Here is a 21,129-nt window from a genome sequence, read left to right on the forward strand (position 1 = left end):
AGGTAAAAAAAAGCTGCTATCTACAGCCGGAGTAAACCTGGGAAAACACCAACCAATCCCTGCCATCAGGAGCCAAATGATGAAACCAATCAAATCCTGTCCTGCCGTTCTGTCCGCCTCCTGCAGAGCGTACATTTCATGTTTGTTTGTGTTTTTAACTTTCACTATGAGAATGTTTTGGTGTTTTCTTACCGCTGAGTGAGACATGAGTTGATGTAGTGCAAAACACAAACCATGTGCTGAGGACCGGTTTTGAATCAGTCACCATCATATGGTCGTGAATCAGCGGCGCTCGTGCATGTGAGCGGGGGGGGGGGGGGGCGTTTTGGAGGAGCTCCAAGGGGAGGGGTTAGACGGAGTCCTGAGGAAATGCTACATTCAAATTCATGCTACTTTTCCGTGACTACCAACCCTAGCTTTAATGATCAGACACCATCATGTCTTGAAGAGCTCATAGTGCCCTATTACCCCTCTAGAACACTACCCTCCGAACATGCAGGCCTGCTGGTCCTACCTAAAGTCTCTAAAAGTAGTATGGGAGGTAGAGCCTTCAGTTATCAGGCCCCTCTCATTTGGAATCATCTACCAGTCAGGGTCCAGGAGGCAGACACCCTCTCTACTTTTAAGAGTAGGCTTCAAACTTTCCTTTTTGATAAAGCTTATAGTTACAGCTGGATCAGGCTTGGACCAGCTCTTAGTTATGCTGCTATAGGCTTAGACTGACACGCTGGGATCCTATCTCACCCCCTTGCCCCCTCCCCCTCATCACTTACTTTAACTCTGCCCATTAAAGTTACTAACCATAGACCTTTCTGGAGTCCCTGAGCTCCCTTGTCTCGTAGGTTCCTCTGAGCTGCTGTAGACGTCCTCCTGCTGTGGACGTTCCAGACTCCAGCTGATACGGACGTGCTGGACTCCAGCGGCAACAGCTACTACTACTCGTCTCATCACTATCACCGCTCCCTCTCTCTTATTCTCCTCTATCCCTCTTTCCAGACCCAACTCGGTCTCAGCAGATGTCTGTCTAACATGAGTCTGGTTCTGCTCGAGGTTTCTGCCTGTTAAAGGAAGTTTGTCCTCTCCTCTGTAATTAGTTAAATACTGTGAGGTGCAATGCTCATGGTGGATTAAGGTGGGGTATTAATCTTTTTTGTTTTGTTTTTATTTGTATGTAAATATTCTGTTCTACATTGATGCTTTGTCTTTGTGTTGATTGTTTTCTTTAGGAGGGCCACTCCACAAGCCTGTTAGGGTTTTTTTGGGCTCCTTCTGAACATCACATTAGTGGTTAGTTTATTATTGAATTTACCTGTTATATCTTGGCTCGTGTTATTGAACAACAATGTTTTGTTTTGTTCTTTTATATGTGCAATAAAAAACAATTTAAAAAAATATGTGTACGAGTTAAATACCTGTCACAGAATACAGGAAACAAGAAGCCTCAGAGGCACTTGAATGAGACAGGTGAATGTTGTAGTTCAACTGATTTTATTTCTTTTTTTTGTATATCAAAGAAAGCATAATGGAGACCAAACACAAAAGGCAGGTACAAGTGAGGAGGAAAAAAAAGCTTAATCAAAAGTCTAACAATTTATAACCACACTGCCACTATTATTGTTCAATCTTCAGAGGATTACCATACTGTCTTTGAGCAAAGTGGTAGCATTTAAAACCATTATGGATCAATAATAATAACAGTGATGAGTAGTAACGATAAATTGTATAAGTAGTAGTACTATAATAACAAGAGTGATAATCAAAGTGACAATGAAACATACAGGAATAAAAAGCAGATCTCCATAAAAACCTAGCTTGTTTGGACAGTGCAACACCATGTCTGTGTGTGTGCGTGTGTGTAGAATCCCAGTCTTGAAGTTAAAGCACTCCAGTCCTTGCTTTACACAATAGATACAGTTTCCAACAGGAGTAAAAAGGATTACTCGTGAAAGGATATCGTTTCCCTTCTTGTTTCAAAAACCCTACCAAGTGTCTCTCTGTACTGTGTAAATGGCTGTGTTCATTTGAAATGTCTGTAGCTTGTGCAAAAATTGTGGACTAGTGCAAGTGTCAAGCCGTGGGTTGTCCTACAGTTTGCATTTACAAACACCTCTCCTGCTCTCTGTCGACCTCAAGATTGCTTTTTGGTTTTTGAATGACAGAAAGCAAAGGGAGGATTACTTTGGAATATCAGTTCTTTTATATATTTCTTTACAAAAGTTCAGGTTTTAGTTTTGCATTTAGTTAAAACTATCGTAACATTAATATACAACTTAAATTGAAGGAATACATCTTTAGTATGTTATGTGTCCTTCAACACAGCACCATCGTACTAGCTCTTAGTCAAAACATTAATGTTTCCCAATTTGCTGCCAAGATCTGAGTATTCATTATTCTCTGAAGGATGCAAGTAAAACCCAACTCTCTCCCTTGTCATGGTTTCCAAATGATGGATCTAATTTCACAGCACATACATTACTTGAATAAGTAACTCTGTATCAAAACCTAACAAAGAGGGGGAAGTACACAAAAAGCCTGTTCAAGCTTTTTCTCTTCTATTGAAAGAGACTTGGCTTTGACCTAAATAAAATCTTTCACACCCAGTTTTAATTGCTTACATTGCCATTTGTATAAATATCGATGTCAATATAATATTTGTTACTTCTGTGTTATGCACAGTATTCATGGGAAAGAAAACTATATTTATGAAATACATCTGACCCTCCGTGCAAGATGAGGATAAAATTTATTCACCAACATCACCTAGCTTTAATTTATTGACCTGATGGTGTTTCTTCTTCTTAAGGCGGTCACACTGTATCTTACACACCAACGACAGGCAAAAACATCAACTTTACCCCAATTAGTTTGAAGAGCTGCATTTCAAAATGAGATATACACAATTTAAAGGGAAAGAGAAATCCACAGGATCAAAGGAGTTTGTAGTAAAAACAAGACAGTTGGTAACTATGGTCCTTGGCCGGGAGAATGGAGACAACCTTACAGGCGGGATTTTCTATGATCTAGACACAGAGTAGAACTTTCAAATATTTCCCCATGGTGGATATAGAAGCATTTTGGAACAGAGCTCTTCTGTAGTTTTATACCCAGGTCTGCTTCTTGCACATTATTATGCTCACATCTAAAGCATGTCCCGTTACACTAGCAAAACTCAATGTAATTCATGTGATTTATATTAAGGCATCCAACATGCATGAACGTATCTTTTCATAAAAAGACACTTGCATTAGAATGCTTAAAAACATCTCAAAGTTAAATGTGTCAAAGTGCAGTATGCCAAGACTCTGATTTCCTCAGCCTCTCTTTTTGCCCTGTGTATTTGGATTGTCATGAAAACTATCAACATGTAAATGGGGACAAGTTAACAGCCCTGTTCTCTCTAAAGTACCTCTTTTTAGACCCCAAATCAGTGGACACAACACTCTTCAAATCACACTGCTGTAGCAAAGTAAAAAAGTGACAGTCAAGACCAGTTCGTCCTTCTGCCCATGATTCAGTCCAGTCATATTATTTCAAAGCATTCTCTCCCTAAAAGTGAGTAGGCATGAGACAAAGAAATCCACAGGAGCAAACTGGGAGTCCGTGATGCAAGTATTTCATGGTATTATCCCAAAAGTGTTTCCAGGCTGACCTTCAGATGGCCACTTCCAGAGAGGACACACCCCTGCGTAGGTCAGTTCAAGCATGGCAAGTTAAATGCCTTAACAAGGTATAGGAAGGTCACTGGAGGAAGGGGGTATATAACCACAGGCTTAGGACCAAAACAGTTTGGGTAAGGTGTGTGAGGACTGAGGGAGACAAGAGATGTGTTCATCACTTCTCAAACTGCCACTGAAAAAGTGGAAGCAGCGTGGAAACAGTCTGCTGTTGTATCAGAATCCAGATGAGGTTTATAGACTAACTGGAGTCAGTGAAGGTCTAACAAGGGGCAGCGGATGCAAGGGGAGCCAGTTCAAAAACTAAAGAAAATTAGTTTCTGAGGATTAGTGCTCATATTTATTAAAATCAGAGGAGCCCAAATGGGTCCAAGAAAAGTCAGTGTGCAGACCAATGCTGATCTGAGTCTTTAACTGTTGCTGGTAGCTGATGGTGGAGGTGCCTCACTAACCATCTCCCCTACAGAGCCAGAACCAGTTACTGGAGACTGAGAGACCTGTAAGCCCGACACAACACTGCCAGGTCCACCATTACTGGTTCCGTTCTTGTTGACAAGCGTCGTTGGTTGGCCAAAATTAGTCGTTCTCAAGGTTGCCAGATGACGCGGAGAGAACACGTGGGCCCTCGCTGCAGCTCGAGATTCAAAGGAGACGTTGCAGGCATCGCAGCGCCCCGTCAGAGTCTCCTTCTGCGCAGTCTGGCCCGCCGCCGGGGAAGCTGGAGGGTCATTGACTGTCAGCTGAACTGGTTTCGGCAGGATGGGCCGGTTGGCTTTGAGAGCGTTGTACTGCAGGTAACTTCCTGAGCTCAGGTCTACTTTCCCACCGGACAGAGGGGACTGGGGACAGGAGGAGAGGATGGACAGAGCGTGGGTGAATGGAGAGGACCAGAGCAGGAGACATAAAACGTGCAAGACATATCCTTTAGTGACAAAACTTTGAACAGATTTGACTGAACATCTAGTATTCAAGCTCTCTACTGATGCTGTTTGTAACATGTAACGTCTCATTTTAAGGGTTATACTTTCTCTGATTGTACTTCTTATTTCAAGACAGCAAAATGTGTTGTTTATGTTCTTAAAATTAAGTACTGCTAGTAGAGTTGTCACAGGATTAATGTCTACATCGAATTTCAATAGAGCAATTGATCATATTTGAATCGCACGTTTACAATCTCATTATTTTTTAACAAGCAACTCTTACCAATGTTGAGATTTGGGAATCCAATAATGTAATGAAAATATACGGTGATCTCAACCTTTAGATTTATTATCAAAATAAATATTGCACTGCTACCCCATTGTGGTCCAAAACTGACTAAGAGGTAGGAGACAGATTCAAAGTGCTTATTCTTTTTTTAATGGAATATCTATCTATCTATCTATCTATCTATCTATCTAGTTATTATTTATTTTTTTCCATGGATAACATTCCTACAACTAGGACATATGTACAAGTGCATGTACAAGATGACCAACCAGGGTCAATATGGTGTGCAGTTAGTCTGAGATATTTTTGATAACTCACTGTTTCATACAGGTCTTGTACACATGAAACTTCTGTAATCCCTGTACCAGTAAGGCATATAACAAAATGACAACTTGAGGACGTCCTGGTATTCTAATTCGGTTAGACAGGAAGTGTGTATTACTTTTGATTTGCCGTCTGCAAGTAAAATATATCAGTCATCATCTCACAAGCCATCTCACAGCATTAGATCCTCAGGTGGGGCATTTTTGGTCGTTCCAAAGTTGAGGCTCTTTTCTAAATTTCCCGATGTGATGGTGTCCCCTCATTCGTCCTCTTATTCTGAAAACCTCTTTTAATGTCCTTTAATGCTTTTATTTACTTATCCATTTTTATTTATTTATTTGTTTTTATTTATCTATTATTTTTGAAAAAGCTCTTAAGCAATGATTTATTGGTCTATTGTCTCACCACTTCATTCTGTTTAATTTACATGTATTCCATTTAACCTCTCGTTGTATTCTGCATTGTTTAAATTCCTCCTCCCTGTCTGTCAGAGGTTTACTTTGTTATTTGAACCATGCTTTGTTTGTCAAAGCACTTTGTAAACATTTGTTTTTAAAGGTACTATATAGATAAAGTTATTATTATTATTATCATTATTATAAAAGCGCAGTGGTGTTGTTATTTCCCATCATGGAGCGACGGGTCAACTATGGTGTGCCAAAAGAAACAAAAAGGTCATGGGTGAAAAAAAGTTAACATGTTCCTTTAAGGCCTTAATCTCAACGTGATGAACGCATATTGCTCCAAGAGCTCTTGTTGCCAATACTCGAATTTGACTCCTGTATACGCGATACCACAAACTACAGACCACTCTTTACTGTGGTATACTTCCTGCTTAGACAAATCCAGCTGTTAAAGATAATAGTGTGAAATAAGTAGGCCCATACGTGGCACTACAGCTGTTTCCAAACTGAAAGAAGTTTCTCTTTGATATTTGTCACACTTTTTGTAAATATAAACAAAAAAAAGACTACTATGTATTCAATCAGATATTTAAAAAATTAGTTTGATTACAATCAGCCTGAAGTTATTTTCATATATTTTACAAAACTAACATCAACATATTTGCTGCAGGAATTCCAGTCAAGGTCAAAATAATATTTGAAAATGACCAGGACCCATCAGACGAAGCAGCAGCAGTGCAATCTCTACAGACATGAAGTTCCTTATCCCCAGTGTCTATCCTGCTTTAATCTCATCAGTCCTTTTTACAATCATGTCGTTTTGGATCATCTTAAAAAATATTTAAGAGGAAGTCTTAACCCACTTACAATTTTCTCTTGCTGCAGCCTCCAGCGCTTCTCCTTGGCTCTGGTGTTTTGGAACCAGATCTGCACCACCTTGAGTGGCAGGTTGAGCTCAGTGCCAATAGCCTCACACTCCATGGCGTTGGGATGGGCGCAGGTCTCGTAACAGGACTGCAGAATGGAGAGTTGTAGACAGGACAGGTGTGTTCGTGGTCTACGGCTGGATGAATGGGGCAGAAAGCTGCTTTCCGATGGGCTTGATTTAGAAACAACTGGGGTGGGGGGGATGGCCACTTTGGCAGTGCATGGGGTATTTGGGCTGACTGGTGCAATGCTGGGGGTGGGTGGAGGGGGGATGGTACGAGGAGGCGTGTGTGTAGGAAGAGCCAACTGTTCTCTTGAAATAGTGTTGATCTTGATAGGGACTTTGGAGGTCCAGTAGTTCAGCCCGTTCTGTTTTTGTGTCACCACGTTTGTGGCATTGGGCCTGTTGTTAATGGGTGTTGTGGCCAGTTTGGGAACCATGCGGTTAGTGGTTCCTGGTCCACGACCCATCTCGTCTGCATTGTCTTTCTCCTCGTCAGTCTTTTCTTCCTCACTCTCCTCTTCTAGCTTTCTTTTCTGAGGAGGTCTTGGTGCTATAGGGATTAGATCCTTGGGTGGTACTAAAAGGACAGGGGGGGTGACTTTTGGTGCAACTTTGACCATAGTGACATTGCTGGTAGTTTCCAGGGTGGTCTTTGGCACTTCCTTGGGCTTAATGGGGACTGGGACAATTTTTTTCAGCACAGCCGGTTTGGCCAGCTCCTTCACAGGCTCTCTCTCCGTCTTAATGAGTGTGCGCACAATCGGTGTTGTTGTGATGCAACCAGTATTATTTTGTGCCTTGTTGGAGAAGATGGGTTTTGAAAGGGGCCAAGTAAATTTGATCAGAGGTTTGCCAACCGCTGCCAAGGTCCCGTCACTGATGAATCGAACCTCACCTTTCCGTTCCCTTGCCCTCATGTTCTGGAACCATATCTGAACCACCTTCTTTGGAAGGTGGACCCACTCTGAAATCTGTTCAAATTCATGTTTCCCAGGATTTGGGTCTTTAAAATAGCAGCCATACAGAATGTCAAGCTGCTCAGCTTGAATGATGGTTCTTGAACGTCGCATGTCCCTATATCTTTTGCCTTTGGACTTCCTCTGCTGCTGGTCCTGCTCCTTTTCCTTTTCTCTCTCCTTATCCAAAAGTGTGGCGTTCATTTTCTCTGCTGCTCTCATGTAAATACTGGACTTTGTCATGTTGTTGCAGTTGACCAGACTCATACTGCTGTTATATGAGGGCATGGCATTAGCAGATTCAGGCTTTACCTGGACAACTACCAGACCTTTAGATGTGGGCCTCAGGCCAAGCCCATCAAGTAACTGTCCCTTCTGTGTTGCAATTTTATCAGCCAGAGATGTAGAGGAAGAAGCATATTTTGAGTTGTTTTTCCCTATGCTGAGATCCAGAGCAGACTCACAATCACCACCATTAGACAGGAAGTGAGAGGTCTGGTTGTTGGAGGAGAGAGACTGTGAAAGAAGAGAACTGGAGAAGCGTGTGATAGTAGGGGGGTTAGGGAAGACAGGTAATTTGCTCCCATCTCCAATCATTGAAGGAGCAAGTGAAAGGACATAGGGGCTGAGGAACTGGGTGGAAAAGGGAGCAAGAGACAGGGGAAGTGAGTGGATAGCACCAGTTGGGATGTCAGTGTGGTCCAAAGCGTGGGAGAGTGAATTTGGAGGGTCCCCTTGGGCCTCCAACTCTAGATCCACATCTGGGTCCTGTCTCTCCTTCTTAACCTCCACCTCATCATGCTCAAACTCCCCCTTTCGTTTTTTCCTGTGAGACCTCTGCTCCCCCGCTCCATCCTCATCCTCATATTCATCCTCTGCATCAGAAAGAAACACAGTTGTGGAACGTAGGACCTTCCCTCCAGCCAGCCCCTTATCCCCATGGACCTCCCACTGTGCTTCATCTTTAACCGGGCTCCCAGGAGCCTCCCTTGTAGACCCATTAGGAGTCTCCTCATCAGACACAATAACAGAGGTGTAAACCTCGTTCTCTGAGTCAGAGGTGAGACATGCATCTGTCTGACCCTCCCTCCCCAAATATCGCTGTCTGTGTTTCCTTCTAGTACTGGACAAATCAATCGCCTGACTACCTGAGGCTTCAGCATCATCCTCACCTTCTGCTATGATCAGAGACCTTTCTTCATCATCATAGTCATTGTCAGAACTTTGGGCATGCCGTATGAGTCCTGCCAAGCCGTGTATGTGTCCTAGTTCTGTCTCTCTCTGTTTCCGTTTAGCAAGTCGGGCTTGGCTTAACCACCTACGTACCTCCACCTCTGACAGACCAACCTCTCTCCCAAGCGCCTCGCAGTCTTCATGTGGTGGACTGGCAGCATCAGCCTCACTACGTGACTCAAAGAATGCCCAAAGGACTTCCATCTGGAACTCGGACATGGCTGGAAGGTCTGGATACATGGATCCCTTTGAATAACAATGGGGTCGGGTTTGGTTGTTGGTTAAGGCATTTGCACTCGGGCTAGCTTTCGGGGTGCCAAGAGAACCACAAGGGCTAGTGCTTGACTGAGATTTCTGAGGGGTAGAATCAGGGCTAAGTGTAAGGTTTATATGTACAGGACTGAGGCTTGAGTTGCTGGGCACTGATGCTGAAGGCGAGAGGTTCTTATTGCGGAGGTTCCTCTCTGTATCCGCTGGAGAGAGATTGAGGAGAGCTGCTTTATCACCTTCCAGGTCCAACTGATTACTCAAGCTTTCTCCATCTGTTGTGCTATCTCTGTGCGCCTTCTCATTGTCTTCATGCTCAACCTTCGCTTTGCTCTCTTTATAAGGACACTGATCAAATTCTTTACTGTCATTGTCCTTAAGTTTCTCTGTAGTCCAGTTCTTTCTGTCCTTGATCTGATCTGATCCTTGCTCTTCAACTGCCTCATCACTGTCCTTGCTCTCTGGTTCTTTCTCAACCTGTAAAGTCTCTTTTTGCCCTTCAAGGCAGAGCTGTATGTTTGTTGAGACTCCTGCAGATGGCCACTGGTTCTGTAAGCTGTTAAGTCTTTGGGTTAGGAGAGCTTGCTGGGCTGTACTGAGACCTACAAATGGCACACACTGGGTAAGTAGCTGGCCTTGCTGGTTCTCTTGATGCTGCTGGGTTTGGGCTTGGAGCCCATTCAAGATCAAGGGCATGACCATTTGAGGCTGAGGCACAAGCTGAGGCACGGTGGCACCCGGAGCAGCACCAGCCGCAAAGAGGGAGGGGAGGAGGGAGTGTGAGAGGGTGCTGGGACTAGATGTGAGAAGAGTGAGAAAAGCTGAAACTGCCTGAGCAGAGGCCACAGGGGAGGTGAGCAGGGGGGGAATAACCTGGGAGGATGAGATATGCTCTCCGTCTTTCGTAGCAGTCATCATCAATGTCCCAGGAACAGAACAACTGGTGGTGGTGACTAACTGGCTATTTCCACTTCCAGATGTGGCCACTACAGCGTTTGGAGCACTTGTGGTGTTCACTCCCAAACTAGTAGCAGCCACTGCACTGTTTGCAGCTTGTGCAACAATTCCAGCATTTCTGCTGCGGGACTGGTGCAAGACAGATTTCATATGGCTCTCCAGGGTGATGGCATGATTGTAGGAGACTCGACATATAGCACACTGGTAGGGTTTGTTTGATATATATGGTCGGGGCAGGACAGGAACTGAGTGGGCTTGAGTCTCATTTTCATCACCTTGTTTTGAAGAGCCTGTAGTCATCCTCTGAATGTGGGCTGCAGAGTTGTAATGAACACTCAGGGCAGTTCTGCTGGGAAAAGCTTCCAGACAGGCATTGCATTTGAACCGAGTGTTATTGTCGGCAGGCACACCGTTTTTACCAAGTGGCTTTTCACTGGCGTCTGGGATTTCTGTGTTTCCAGCTGCATTTTGCTGTTTGGCTTCTGTGAGAGGATTTCCCTCCTCCTCTGGCCCCGGTTCAGGTCCAACCCCTTCCTGTTCCACTACTCTCTCTCCCTCCATTTCTCCGTCTCCAAGCCTCTGGGTGGCGTCTGAATTCTCACTAGATTGGCGGGGGGCTGAAGTGACGTCTTCGGAGGGCTTCAGTTGTGATAATCCAGCATCTGATAAATGAACACACATTTAACTTTTGTAATGAATGGGAACTTTGACAATTAACAGAAATACACATCTCTGTGCTACATTTCATTCCAGTCCTGATCAAGCACAACAGACCATTTCCACACGGCGGCCATCTCCTTGTGACGCCACGCTCAGGGTGGGAAGCTCCAATATTGTTTTTATAGCTTATTGCTGGTCAGCCGTATAAACCTTGATAATCTGACACACTGTGGTCATTTCACAGCTCCCTGAATGATAAGCAGCCTAAAGACAAAGGACAGTGGAAATCCTGAGAGAGATCAGGACATATTTTAAATGTTGGTGTCCATTTTTACATCACATTACAAAGAACAACACAGCATGAAAAGACAAGAGCTTCCCAGCCTGAGGGTGACATCACAAGTAGGGATGGGCATTTCAAGCCAAAATACTATCGATAATCATTGGCATCTATTCAATGATTATTCAAATAATCCCCCTGTGATGTGGCGTGGTGTGTGTTTACATTTTTTCTGGAAATACGTGTGTAGTCGTGTGAGATTAAGAAACAGAGAAAATTGCTGCAACTGTTTTCTAAGCTAATGTTTCTTTTGCTATTTAATGCAGTTAGCATTCTTCTTCTTATGTTACTGAATACGGCTAGCAAACAGCTTTAATACGCTCTATAGCCACCATCTGGCGGGAATACTGTATTACAACCAGGTATCGGTAAAAATGCTTAGAAATTGTACTTTTAAAACGAGAAAATATTCACAGTAACTATTCGATTAAGTGAACGAATATTCAAATATTCGAAAATCATTGCCCATCCCTAGTCACGAGACTTACTGCCATAGGAATGTGGTCTGTTTTCTACAAATATACTTCATTGATTCCTCTTCATGATGTCCCGCTTTATAAATCTGAACATGATTAGGATGTTTCAGTGACATCAATCAAATCAATGTTTCACGTCCTCTCTACAATATCACAGCCTGGTTTGGGAATTTCAGTCATCCAGTGAGCTTGTTAGCCACACCTCAGCTCAAGGTCAACTCCAAAAAGCATGGCAGACAACATTTGAGACTAAAAACTGCTCTCTTGGTTTAACATCCTGATCTGTTTGATTTGGAGGGGTGTAGACCATCTTGGGGGTCATACTTACTGAGGATTTGATTTGTGGACTTAAAGGGGGAGAGCAAGTATGCACCATTCAGTAGTTTTAATAAGTATTAAGGTTAAAACTCAGACAAGAGGTGTTAAGACACTATAATCTTCAATAAGTGCATCTTTTAAAGGGTGTGCTTTTCAGTTTTATCTGATTTTAAACCTGACAGGATCCAAAAAGAAAGACTGAGGGAGAAGGTGAAGCTGCCGGTAAAAACAAAGTCAGAAGAAATTGTAACTTTCTGACTGTGTCAGCTCGGTTACGTCATGCTGCTGTGTATGTCAGGTAGCAGGGTTTCTTCCTGGGGCCAGTTCTGAATCCTGTCTCCTGTATGTGGCGTCTCTGCTCTGCCCCCAGTTACACTTCCAGCTCTGATACAGTAAATAATAAAGAGCTGACATTTCTTATTCCCTGCTCAGCAATAACAGACACTTTATCAGGACTCTTTAGCATTGATATGCACGAGTTACTCTGTTTAAGTCACACTGACACAGAGCAGAGAGACAGATGTCACCTCTTCATTATACTTCCTTTCAGGGACTGATGCTCGTGGATGACAATTCTTGAACAACTGATGCTCAGAAATATTAAAACACAGCAAAAAGAGTAAGACAATAACAAGATAAAGAGAGAAGGCAGATTGTCAGAGGAAACAGACACTGACACTTGTGGTGTGTCATACGTGTTGACTGAGAGGCTTAATCTAACTCATTCTGCTTTAACTACATCTAAGTATTCTGAATATTTTAACATGTGATCAGTCAGTTTCTGTAGAAACCCTGTGTGCATGTGGGTAGTGCTGGGCGACATTGAAAATGATGTTATCACGATAAAGTAGTTCATATCAGTAGATGTTGATATTTATCAGGATAAATATCAAATCATGATTTCATTTAAATGTAAAGTCAGATTACTGTCCTGAGTGAAAGTTGAAGACAGTTTGTTAGTTTGTATCTGGATTTAGTTTCTGATGAGCTTCTTGAATCCATCATTTCTGACGGTGCTAACAGGAAGCAGGTCTTTAATGGAAGATGAGATTTCTGTGAAGTTTTAGTTTGTAGATTCTTATTTTTCTCAGGTTGAGGTTGTTTCAATAATTTGATTTAAATTTACAACAAAGATATATCAGACTGTATTCTGTGTATCAGTTTATAAAGTATTGTTTTGAGTTGTGCTCTCCCCTTTAAGATTACTAAGGATTACAGTCAGAGTGATGTTGTTTCCCACAGTGCAGTGAATGCATCACGGTTATTCAGTGTTCAGTTGTTCTACGGTCGTGGGGCACATTAGAGTTGACTCAGTGTCAGACTAACGACTCTGCTTTGAGCTGCTAGGTTTTGAGTTTTCTTCAGTGTCTCTGTCGCTCATTTCAGCTGTGTTTACATTCTGCTCCAAACATCTTTAAGCCCATAGACTGTATGAAATATGGACGTAGTATCCGTGACGTCACCCATCTGATCCTGAGCGCTGTTTTGAAGCCAATTGGCGGCAGCAGCCATATTGGAAATGCGGAACTCAACCAGGCAGAGTGTGACGTAAAGAGGCGGAGGTTGAGCCTCCTAGCCAACAGCTATTTGTTCCCACCTGTCAGTCAAGTCAGTCATGTCCTTATTTGGGCAAAAACTCATAATCTTAATATCTTCTGAACCATCATGTTATAAAAAAATTCACCCCCATACAGTGTGTGCTGATAGAGAGATTAGCTACGTAGAGCCAAGCCGTTTTTTGAACCAGGCTGTAAACATGTTTATTAATGCTGCAAAGATCGTCTTCCGCATGGGCTTCATAGTTTGAGATTGGAGGTTTGCTGCTTGTTTAAGCCGCAGTGACTTCTCACCCTGCAACCATAGACTGTATAAAATATGGGCGTAGTATCCGTGACGTCACCCATCTGTTCCTGAGAGCTGTTTTGAAGCAAATCGACGGCAGCAGCCATATTGATAATGTGGAACTCAAATAGGCAGAGTGTGACAGTGTGAGTCTCTTAGCCAATGGCTGTGTGTTCCCGACCGGGAGTCACATCAGTCATGTCCTTATTTGGGCAAAACTCGTAATCTTAATATCTTCTTAACCGTCACGTTAGAAAAAAATTCACCCCCCGTACAGTGTGTGCCATTAGAGAGATTAGCTTTGTAGGGCCAAGCCGTTTTTTGAACCAGGCTGTAAACATGTTTATTAACGCTGCAAAGATCGTCTTTTTCCCATTCATATCTATGTAGTTTCCGGTGTTTCTGCAGCCAGCCTCAAGCAGATTTTCGATGTATTGCAGTTTATAGCACTTCCGCATTGGCTTCATCGTTTGAGACCGGAGTTTGCCGCTTGCCTGCAACATGATTGGCTGTTCTTCTTCTTCTGTCTAATGTTGGGTGGGAACTAGCGTTTAAGGCCTCATTAGCGCCCCCTCCCTTTTTAGTGGTTGGGGGGTGTAATTACAGGTTTATTTATATCAAATTTTTATCAAAGATTTGTCATATTAATATAGAGAAAAATGATATCACGATAGTTATCGTTATCGAATTATCTCCCAGCCCTACATGAGACAAAATCTAGAAAATGACTCCATGTTGTGTTTATTTTTTATGCTGTGATATCGAAGAGGTGTCGGGTATCATTTGAAAGCCCTTCTGTTTACTTCATATCATACAAGCGCCACAAAAAAGAGCCACATCATAATATTAAGAACATATGAAATATGTTTACACTAGGAAAAGCATGCAGCAGGTTCATCACAGTTTTGTTTTCACACTCACCTGAAAGCCTGTGAGCATCTTTGTCCTCTTGTGCACGAGTAGCCTGTTTCAGAACCGCCTGTTTGGAGGAAATGAAAAGAGAAAGTCATCACAATCTCTAAACTTAACCCTGCAGTGGTTACTCTGAGATGAGTTCACTGCTTTGTTGATTCGGAGCAGCTCAACACTTGGGCGTGACAGCATGTGTGGGTTATATTACACATTGCCTCCCTGACTAACCTTTAATTTTGTAATTAGCCTTAAGGCATAAATTATGCTATCTTTGATCAATTTACCTCACATCGTTAGACTTTGAATTCTAAATTATAACGAACCCAATGAAATCAGTTCACTTGATAAATGTCTACTCACAAAGACTTTCACACACATTTAGAAAATGTTGATTTAACACGACTTGGACGATTAAAATATGAAGACTACGACTTCACTTGTGTTTGCAACTTACAAAACTTCAACTCAACTTAATCCCCCTTTAACTACTTGATAGTCTATTCACTGACGGTTCACAAACATTAACTTATTTCCCCCAATTGTGTTACTGTAAATAAATAAATGAATGAAATTTTAACTTTATAATTATTGTTATCATAAAAGATCTTTTCTCACATACCACTATATCTACTTGTCACCAGCTACTCATCCCTATCACCGCTCCCTCTCTCTCTTATTCTCCTCTATCCCTCTTTCCAGACCCAACTCGGTCGAGGCAGATGGCTGTCTAACATGAGTCTGGTTCTGCTCGAGGTTTCTGCCTGTTAAAGGCAGTGTGCAATGTTCATGGTGGATTAAGGTGGGGTCAGACTGAGTCTTATCCTGTCTTGGTGTTGGGTCTCTGTTCATAATTTGACATAGAGTGGTCTAGACCTGCTCTGTTTGTAAAAGAGTCTTGAGATAACATTTGTTGTGATTTGGCGCTATACAAATAAAGATTGATTGATTGAGTCACTTATCACCTGGCTATTTTAAACACCTGATTCTGATTGACAAGTTATTCATTCTGAATAATTTAAGGCATCATTTGGGACAACCTGATCACACACTTCATGTATCAATTCAGAGGGTGAAAGGTGTTTCAACACATCCTGTATACCGTTTGGGATTTCACCTCTAAAAACGCTTCTTTCAGATAACATCTGTAAACAACATTGAGGATGTTTTTAATATTACTCCATTTATTTGGAGAGCACAAAACTTTAGATCAGTGCTTAATGTAGAAGAAGAGAAAACAGTGCAGAAATTTGCAAGGGAAGGAGCTGAGGTGAAGATGCATCCACCGAATCAAAGAAAATGGACATTAAACAACCACAAGCCACGACACGGTGTGGGCTCTAACAGAGTTACAGGACAGGAGATCTGATGCAGGTGCTGCTGTTATTTTCTGCAGCTGTAAAGACTGCAAACAAAAACACCTACACCACCAGTCAAAAGTTTGGACACACCTTCTCATTCAAGGGTTTTTATTTATTGTAATTATTTCCAACATTGTAGATTAATACTGAAGACATCAAAACTATGAAATAATCTGGTTTTGCCATAATCTGGATTACAACAGTAGTCAAATAGGGCTATCCATTGTGTACTAACCATACCTCTGAACAACACAACTGATGGTCTCAAACACATTAAGAAGGCAAGTCATTCTACAAATGAACTCTTGACAAGGCTCATGTTAATTAGAAACCATTCCAGGAGACCACTTCATGAAGCAGACTGAGAGAATACCAAGAGTGTGCAAAGCTGTCATGAAGGAAAAAGGGGGCTACTTTACAGAATCTAAAATATAAAACAGATTCTGCTTTGTTTAACACTTTTTTCTTCATTCAATAATTCCATATATGTTCTTTCATAGTTTTGATGTCTTCAGTATTAATCTACAGTGTTTACAATCATTACAATAAATACAAACCCTTGAATGAGAAGGTGTTTACAAACTGTTGACTGGTAGTGTATGTTTCGCTGCATGATGAATGAAAATGTCTAGTTTGATTTGATTTATCATAGTAATCAGGATCATGTTTAGACTTTACTGTGAATGAAAATGTTAATTTAATGATTATATGACCTGTTGGTCAGCTGGTATGAATACCATTGTCACAGAAACTCTACCAGCAATCAAAACTGAGCGACTGTTTAATAAACATGCTTTAATACACTCACTCATTTTTAGATCAATACATGGTGTCAACGTATCTGTATCTTAAGTTAAGTTGGTTGTAATAAGCAGGGATTCAATGTCACATAACCACCGGCTAACTGTACATTAAGCCTCACATAACTTCATATTATAATGATAAAGTATACTGCAGTCACTCAGCAGTGTACTCTGATTTTTTGATTCTGCACGTTATTTTATTTAAGTTGCTTTAGAAGTTGGTAAAGGTCTATTTGTGACAACTGTTTCTCTTTGCTTACAAATTCACAGAAACATCAGCAGTAAAAAAAAGAAAGCAACAAAAGCAGTTTTTTTTTTTTACTTTATACTCCTTAACTCTTATCAGGGCCCGAGCAGCGACTGGTGTGAGGAGCTAATTGTATCTGATAGGATTATTTTTATTATCATATTAATCATTTCATATTTTATTCATTCATTCATTTGTATTTTAAGGCTTCTTTGAAACTCTGCAAAAAAACTACACAATTTCATCTCGTCACTGAGGCGGTTCCACATTTTGTCTCCTAAAACTGACACATCTGCATTTTACATTGGCTATACCTTTACATGTTTCAAACACACACGTCCCTCTGAAATTATAACGGCCTTCTCTTAATATTAACAAACGTTGAAACAAACAGGAAGACTTATTTCTAGCATGAAAAAGTCTACAGTTGTGAACCCGCCACAATGCATAAATCAGTACTGTTTGTTTCTGGCACAAACTTGAGGGCCTTTATCATCCTTCAGGAAAAACAGGGATAAGTGAATCCAACATTTATTGGATTTACAAAATCTGTCTTTTTTTATTATTATTATTATTTTCGGGGTCACTTTCACCTTTTTAATGGGCAGCTGAAGAGAGACAGCAAATGTGAGGAATAGAGAGCGGGGGAAGACATGCAGCAAATAGTCAAGGCCGGGAGTCGAACCCACGACTGCTGCGTCGAGGACTACAGCCTCAGCACATGGGGCGCACTGTAGACCACTAGACCAATGGCACCCCTTCACAAAATATCTAAAACTTAAATGTTTTTATTACAAAGCTACAGCACTGCAGTACATTTGATATATTGTTGACCTCTGTGAAGCTACAAGTGGAATCATTACACTCTTAATTAGTCGATGACCTATTAGAGAGTAAAGCCTTTGTAGGAATAAAACTGATGTAAACAGTGTGTACAGAACTCAGAATATGGCTCTGGAAATCAAGTTCTTTTTAAAAAGTCTGAATGTGGTGTGTGGTTGGTGCAGCGGTTAAATGATCATTAGCTGCATGTCGTCCCACGCTCTCTACTCCCCACATTCTCTCTATAGCTGTTCTATCAATGAAGGCAACCCCACCCCAAAAAAATTGAATAAAAATTAATTTTGAATATTTAAATATTATGAAAAGGCTAATGTTTTTATGATAACTCAAAATTAAATATTCTAATATTTAGAGATTTGTATTGTTCACCTGTGGACCATCATGATTAAATTATAGAGAAATGCTTGATACAGTTTAAGTCTAGAATATTTTCATTTATCTCTCTCTGAAACAACTGATTGACAATAATTCACTTTAATTTTATGTGATGCACGCGTTTATTTTGGCCGTACTTACAATGTCCAGCAGTCTGTCAACACAAGTCTGAAGAACGCTGTGTTGATCGGTGAGATGAAGAGACAAAGAGGATCTGTCACGTTGTCCTTTTTGGCACAGGGGGCACAGCCACTCCGTCACCCCATTGCTTTCACTACCTGTCTCTCCAGACTCCTCCTGACAAAACAAAACAAAACACAGGTGTTAAAGACTCAGACTTGTCCTGGAGATGTTACAAGTATCACTTATGCTGCAGTCAGTATGTCTCAGAGAAGACAATAAAGTTACATGTGACAAAATAAGTAATTTCATTTGACCAAAATCAAGAGGGGGCAGTACCAACCACAGTGAGGTGAATCTGCATTAGCATTGAACTATCAACCAGAAGCATGCTGTCAGGTCTTATAATTAAGATTTTCAGGTGCATGCAAGATATTTTTTATCTGTAAACAATGCAAATTAATTTTGACGACTTTGGAAAGAACATCTGTTATACGTGCAAATATAAAAATGCCAGCTTCCCATGGTGGCACTGGTATTTTAATGCTATACAGCAAGTATCAAGCCAGTCTTTGGGGGTGCTAATTTGACTACCTGCTTGGTAATCAGCCACCTTTAGGTTATGATATCATTAAAAGCTATCTGAAGCTTAAATCCTGGGCATGTTTTGATCACATTACACCTTAAATAAATTCTTCAATCAGTGTGATGCTTTCAGCCTGATTTACATTACACACTTGTTGACAGCAGTAGATCACACATCCTTAGGTTAATGATACCTTTCTTAAATCAATCGCACTATCAACAAAACAATAAAATGCAGCCTATGTAGTAAATGCAGAATATTCTGGAGCATCTCTTGGAACAGATAATGACCACTACGTGCATTGCTTGATAATTTACAACTAGCATATTATCTCTGAAGCAATCACACAAAATATAATCTGACATTATTTCCATTCGCACGACATGCTCATCAAATCTCTTTCTCCCGTGCAGTTTAATGGAAATCCGAAAACAGGCCAGGCACATCTGCATGCATTCAGAACCCGAGATGCGACCTAGACAGCAATCCATCTCCATGAGGAGGAATACCAACACAGCTACAGTGCCCACTTCCTCGTCATGCCAGTTAGCAAGTTAGTAGGGTCTACGAGCAGATAGTGTTTCCACAAGTCTGAAACTGCAGACTGGATCCTGTTACCAGGCTTTGTGTCACGACTTTCATCATTACAAACCAGGACAGAACTCTCCTGACGTGTCTCTGTCCGCTGTGAGCCAATTAATGAGCAGACTAATTAGCATGCGAACAGAGACCATCAATTAGCTAGCAGGCTAGTTTGAGGAGCCCCCCTGTACCGTCGCATTACAGTCCTAGTTATGGAAATCCTGTTAGCTGATACTTTACTCACATTAATCCAGTTCAGACAGACAGTCCTCCTCAGAAACTGCAAACACTGGACAACTTAATCTCCGATGAGACTGCCCGCTCCGCAAATTAACAACATAAAGGAGCTAATCACAATCGTGTCACTTTGCTAGCTAGCCTGTTAGCTGGCAGAGATAATTAACGGCTCCTCGAACTGTCCCCACAAACTCCACCAGGTCCAGGTCCAGGTCCAGGTGGAGAGAGCCGCCTCAATACACCGACTGACTTTATCCAACATAGACTACACACTCACTACGCTTTGGAGTCCAATCCTCGGCCTTGAGTTGTGTCTTTACCCGTGTGATTGTGGGCTGCACACCGGGCAAGTAGTGTTGCACCGCCCGCCGCCTGCTGCTCAACAGCGCACACTGAGGCCTAGCCGGACTAAAGCCATTTAATTAATGAACCAGGTTTACAGATGTGTTAGAAAACACCCCCTCCCTCCCTCCTCACCGCCCAGCAGACCCCCTTTGGACGCGGCTTACTGCTCGAATACATCGCTTTTACACTTGTGCTACAACACACTTCCATTTAAACTAACATTAAAACACATTGAAGGGATAATTGGCGAAAGAAATAAACGCCAAAAAGCTAGTTGGAGCGGAGTACGTGCGCCGTGGTCGCCTCGACGATGGGGGTGGTGTAGGGAGAGCAGGCGAAGCAGACGAGCAGCAGAAAAAGTTTGGGATTTAATGTTGGATTTATATAGAGGATCGGGTGGATATGGGGCACAATCCGTCGTTTACTCGATCTTTCCTCAGTCGCAGGCCACTCTCAGCGCTCACACCGACACGATTAACCGACCGCGTTTAATTAAGTTCAGAGCAATTAGCTAATGCGTTTTACCTGCATGGTCGCCGCTCCAGCACACACACACACACACGCTTCCTCTGTGGATCCTCAGAAGTGAAAAGTTTTCTTGCCTACCCTCCCTCCTCTCTCTCTCTCTCTCTCTCTCTCTCCTCTCTCTCCTCTCTCTCTCTCTCTCTCTCCTCTCTCTCTCTCTCCTCTCTCTCTCTCTCTCTCTCTCTCTCTCTCTCTCTCTCTCTCTCTCTCTCACTCCCCTGTTCTCTCACTCCCCTCCCTTCATTCGCCCTATCCCTCTCTCCTTCCCCTCTTCCCTCTAGTAAACAGACCACAGCTCCCCCCAAGGCTGATTGCTGACATTCAGAGGGACACGGCAATTAAATCCCTTATGTAACTCAGATATTAGAGATTATTAATATATGTGCACATACCAAATGTTAGTCAACAATGCTATGATGTGCGATGTTTTATAATAAAGTCTGTCCCTGCCTGGACTACATGTAAACCCTCTGTGTGAACCCTCCCAGTGTTACTTTAAAGGTGAATAAAGAATGAGTCCTCATTCTGTCAGCTCGATGTGTCACAAAGAGGAGTTCATTAAGGCTGAATGATACAGATATGACTCCATAGCAGCACAATCAGAG

The 21,129-nt window shown here is 42.0% G+C and overlaps 1 protein-coding gene across 4 annotated transcripts; it reads right to left on the reverse strand.

Annotated features, from left to right (window-relative positions):
* Positions 1-1,471: 1,471 nt before the first annotated feature.
* Positions 1,472-20,817, reverse strand: zfhx2 (zinc finger homeobox 2). Of its 4 annotated transcripts, none has more exons than XM_034706425.1 (5): positions 20,525-20,817; positions 18,271-18,426; positions 14,513-14,570; positions 6,479-10,617; positions 1,472-4,513 (listed from the first exon to the last, which is right to left on the reverse strand). In XM_034706425.1, exons 1-5 carry the CDS (start codon positions 20,528-20,530, stop codon positions 4,085-4,087), a joined length of 4,788 nt encoding a protein of 1,595 aa, XP_034562316.1. In that variant the 5' UTR covers positions 20,531-20,817; the 3' UTR covers positions 1,472-4,084. The 4 variants fall into 4 exon arrangements, with proteins under 4 accessions (XP_034562316.1, XP_034562319.1, XP_034562318.1 ...); XM_034706428.1 differs by lacking the exon at positions 20,525-20,817 and adding an exon at positions 20,288-20,456; XM_034706427.1 differs by lacking the exon at positions 20,525-20,817 and adding an exon at positions 19,932-20,102.
* Between the last annotated feature and the right edge of the window lie 312 nt (positions 20,818-21,129).

Source organism: Notolabrus celidotus, chromosome 17 (genome assembly GCF_009762535.1).
Source record: "Notolabrus celidotus isolate fNotCel1 chromosome 17, fNotCel1.pri, whole genome shotgun sequence".
Classification (NCBI taxonomy): Eukaryota; Metazoa; Chordata; class Actinopteri; order Labriformes; family Labridae; genus Notolabrus; species Notolabrus celidotus.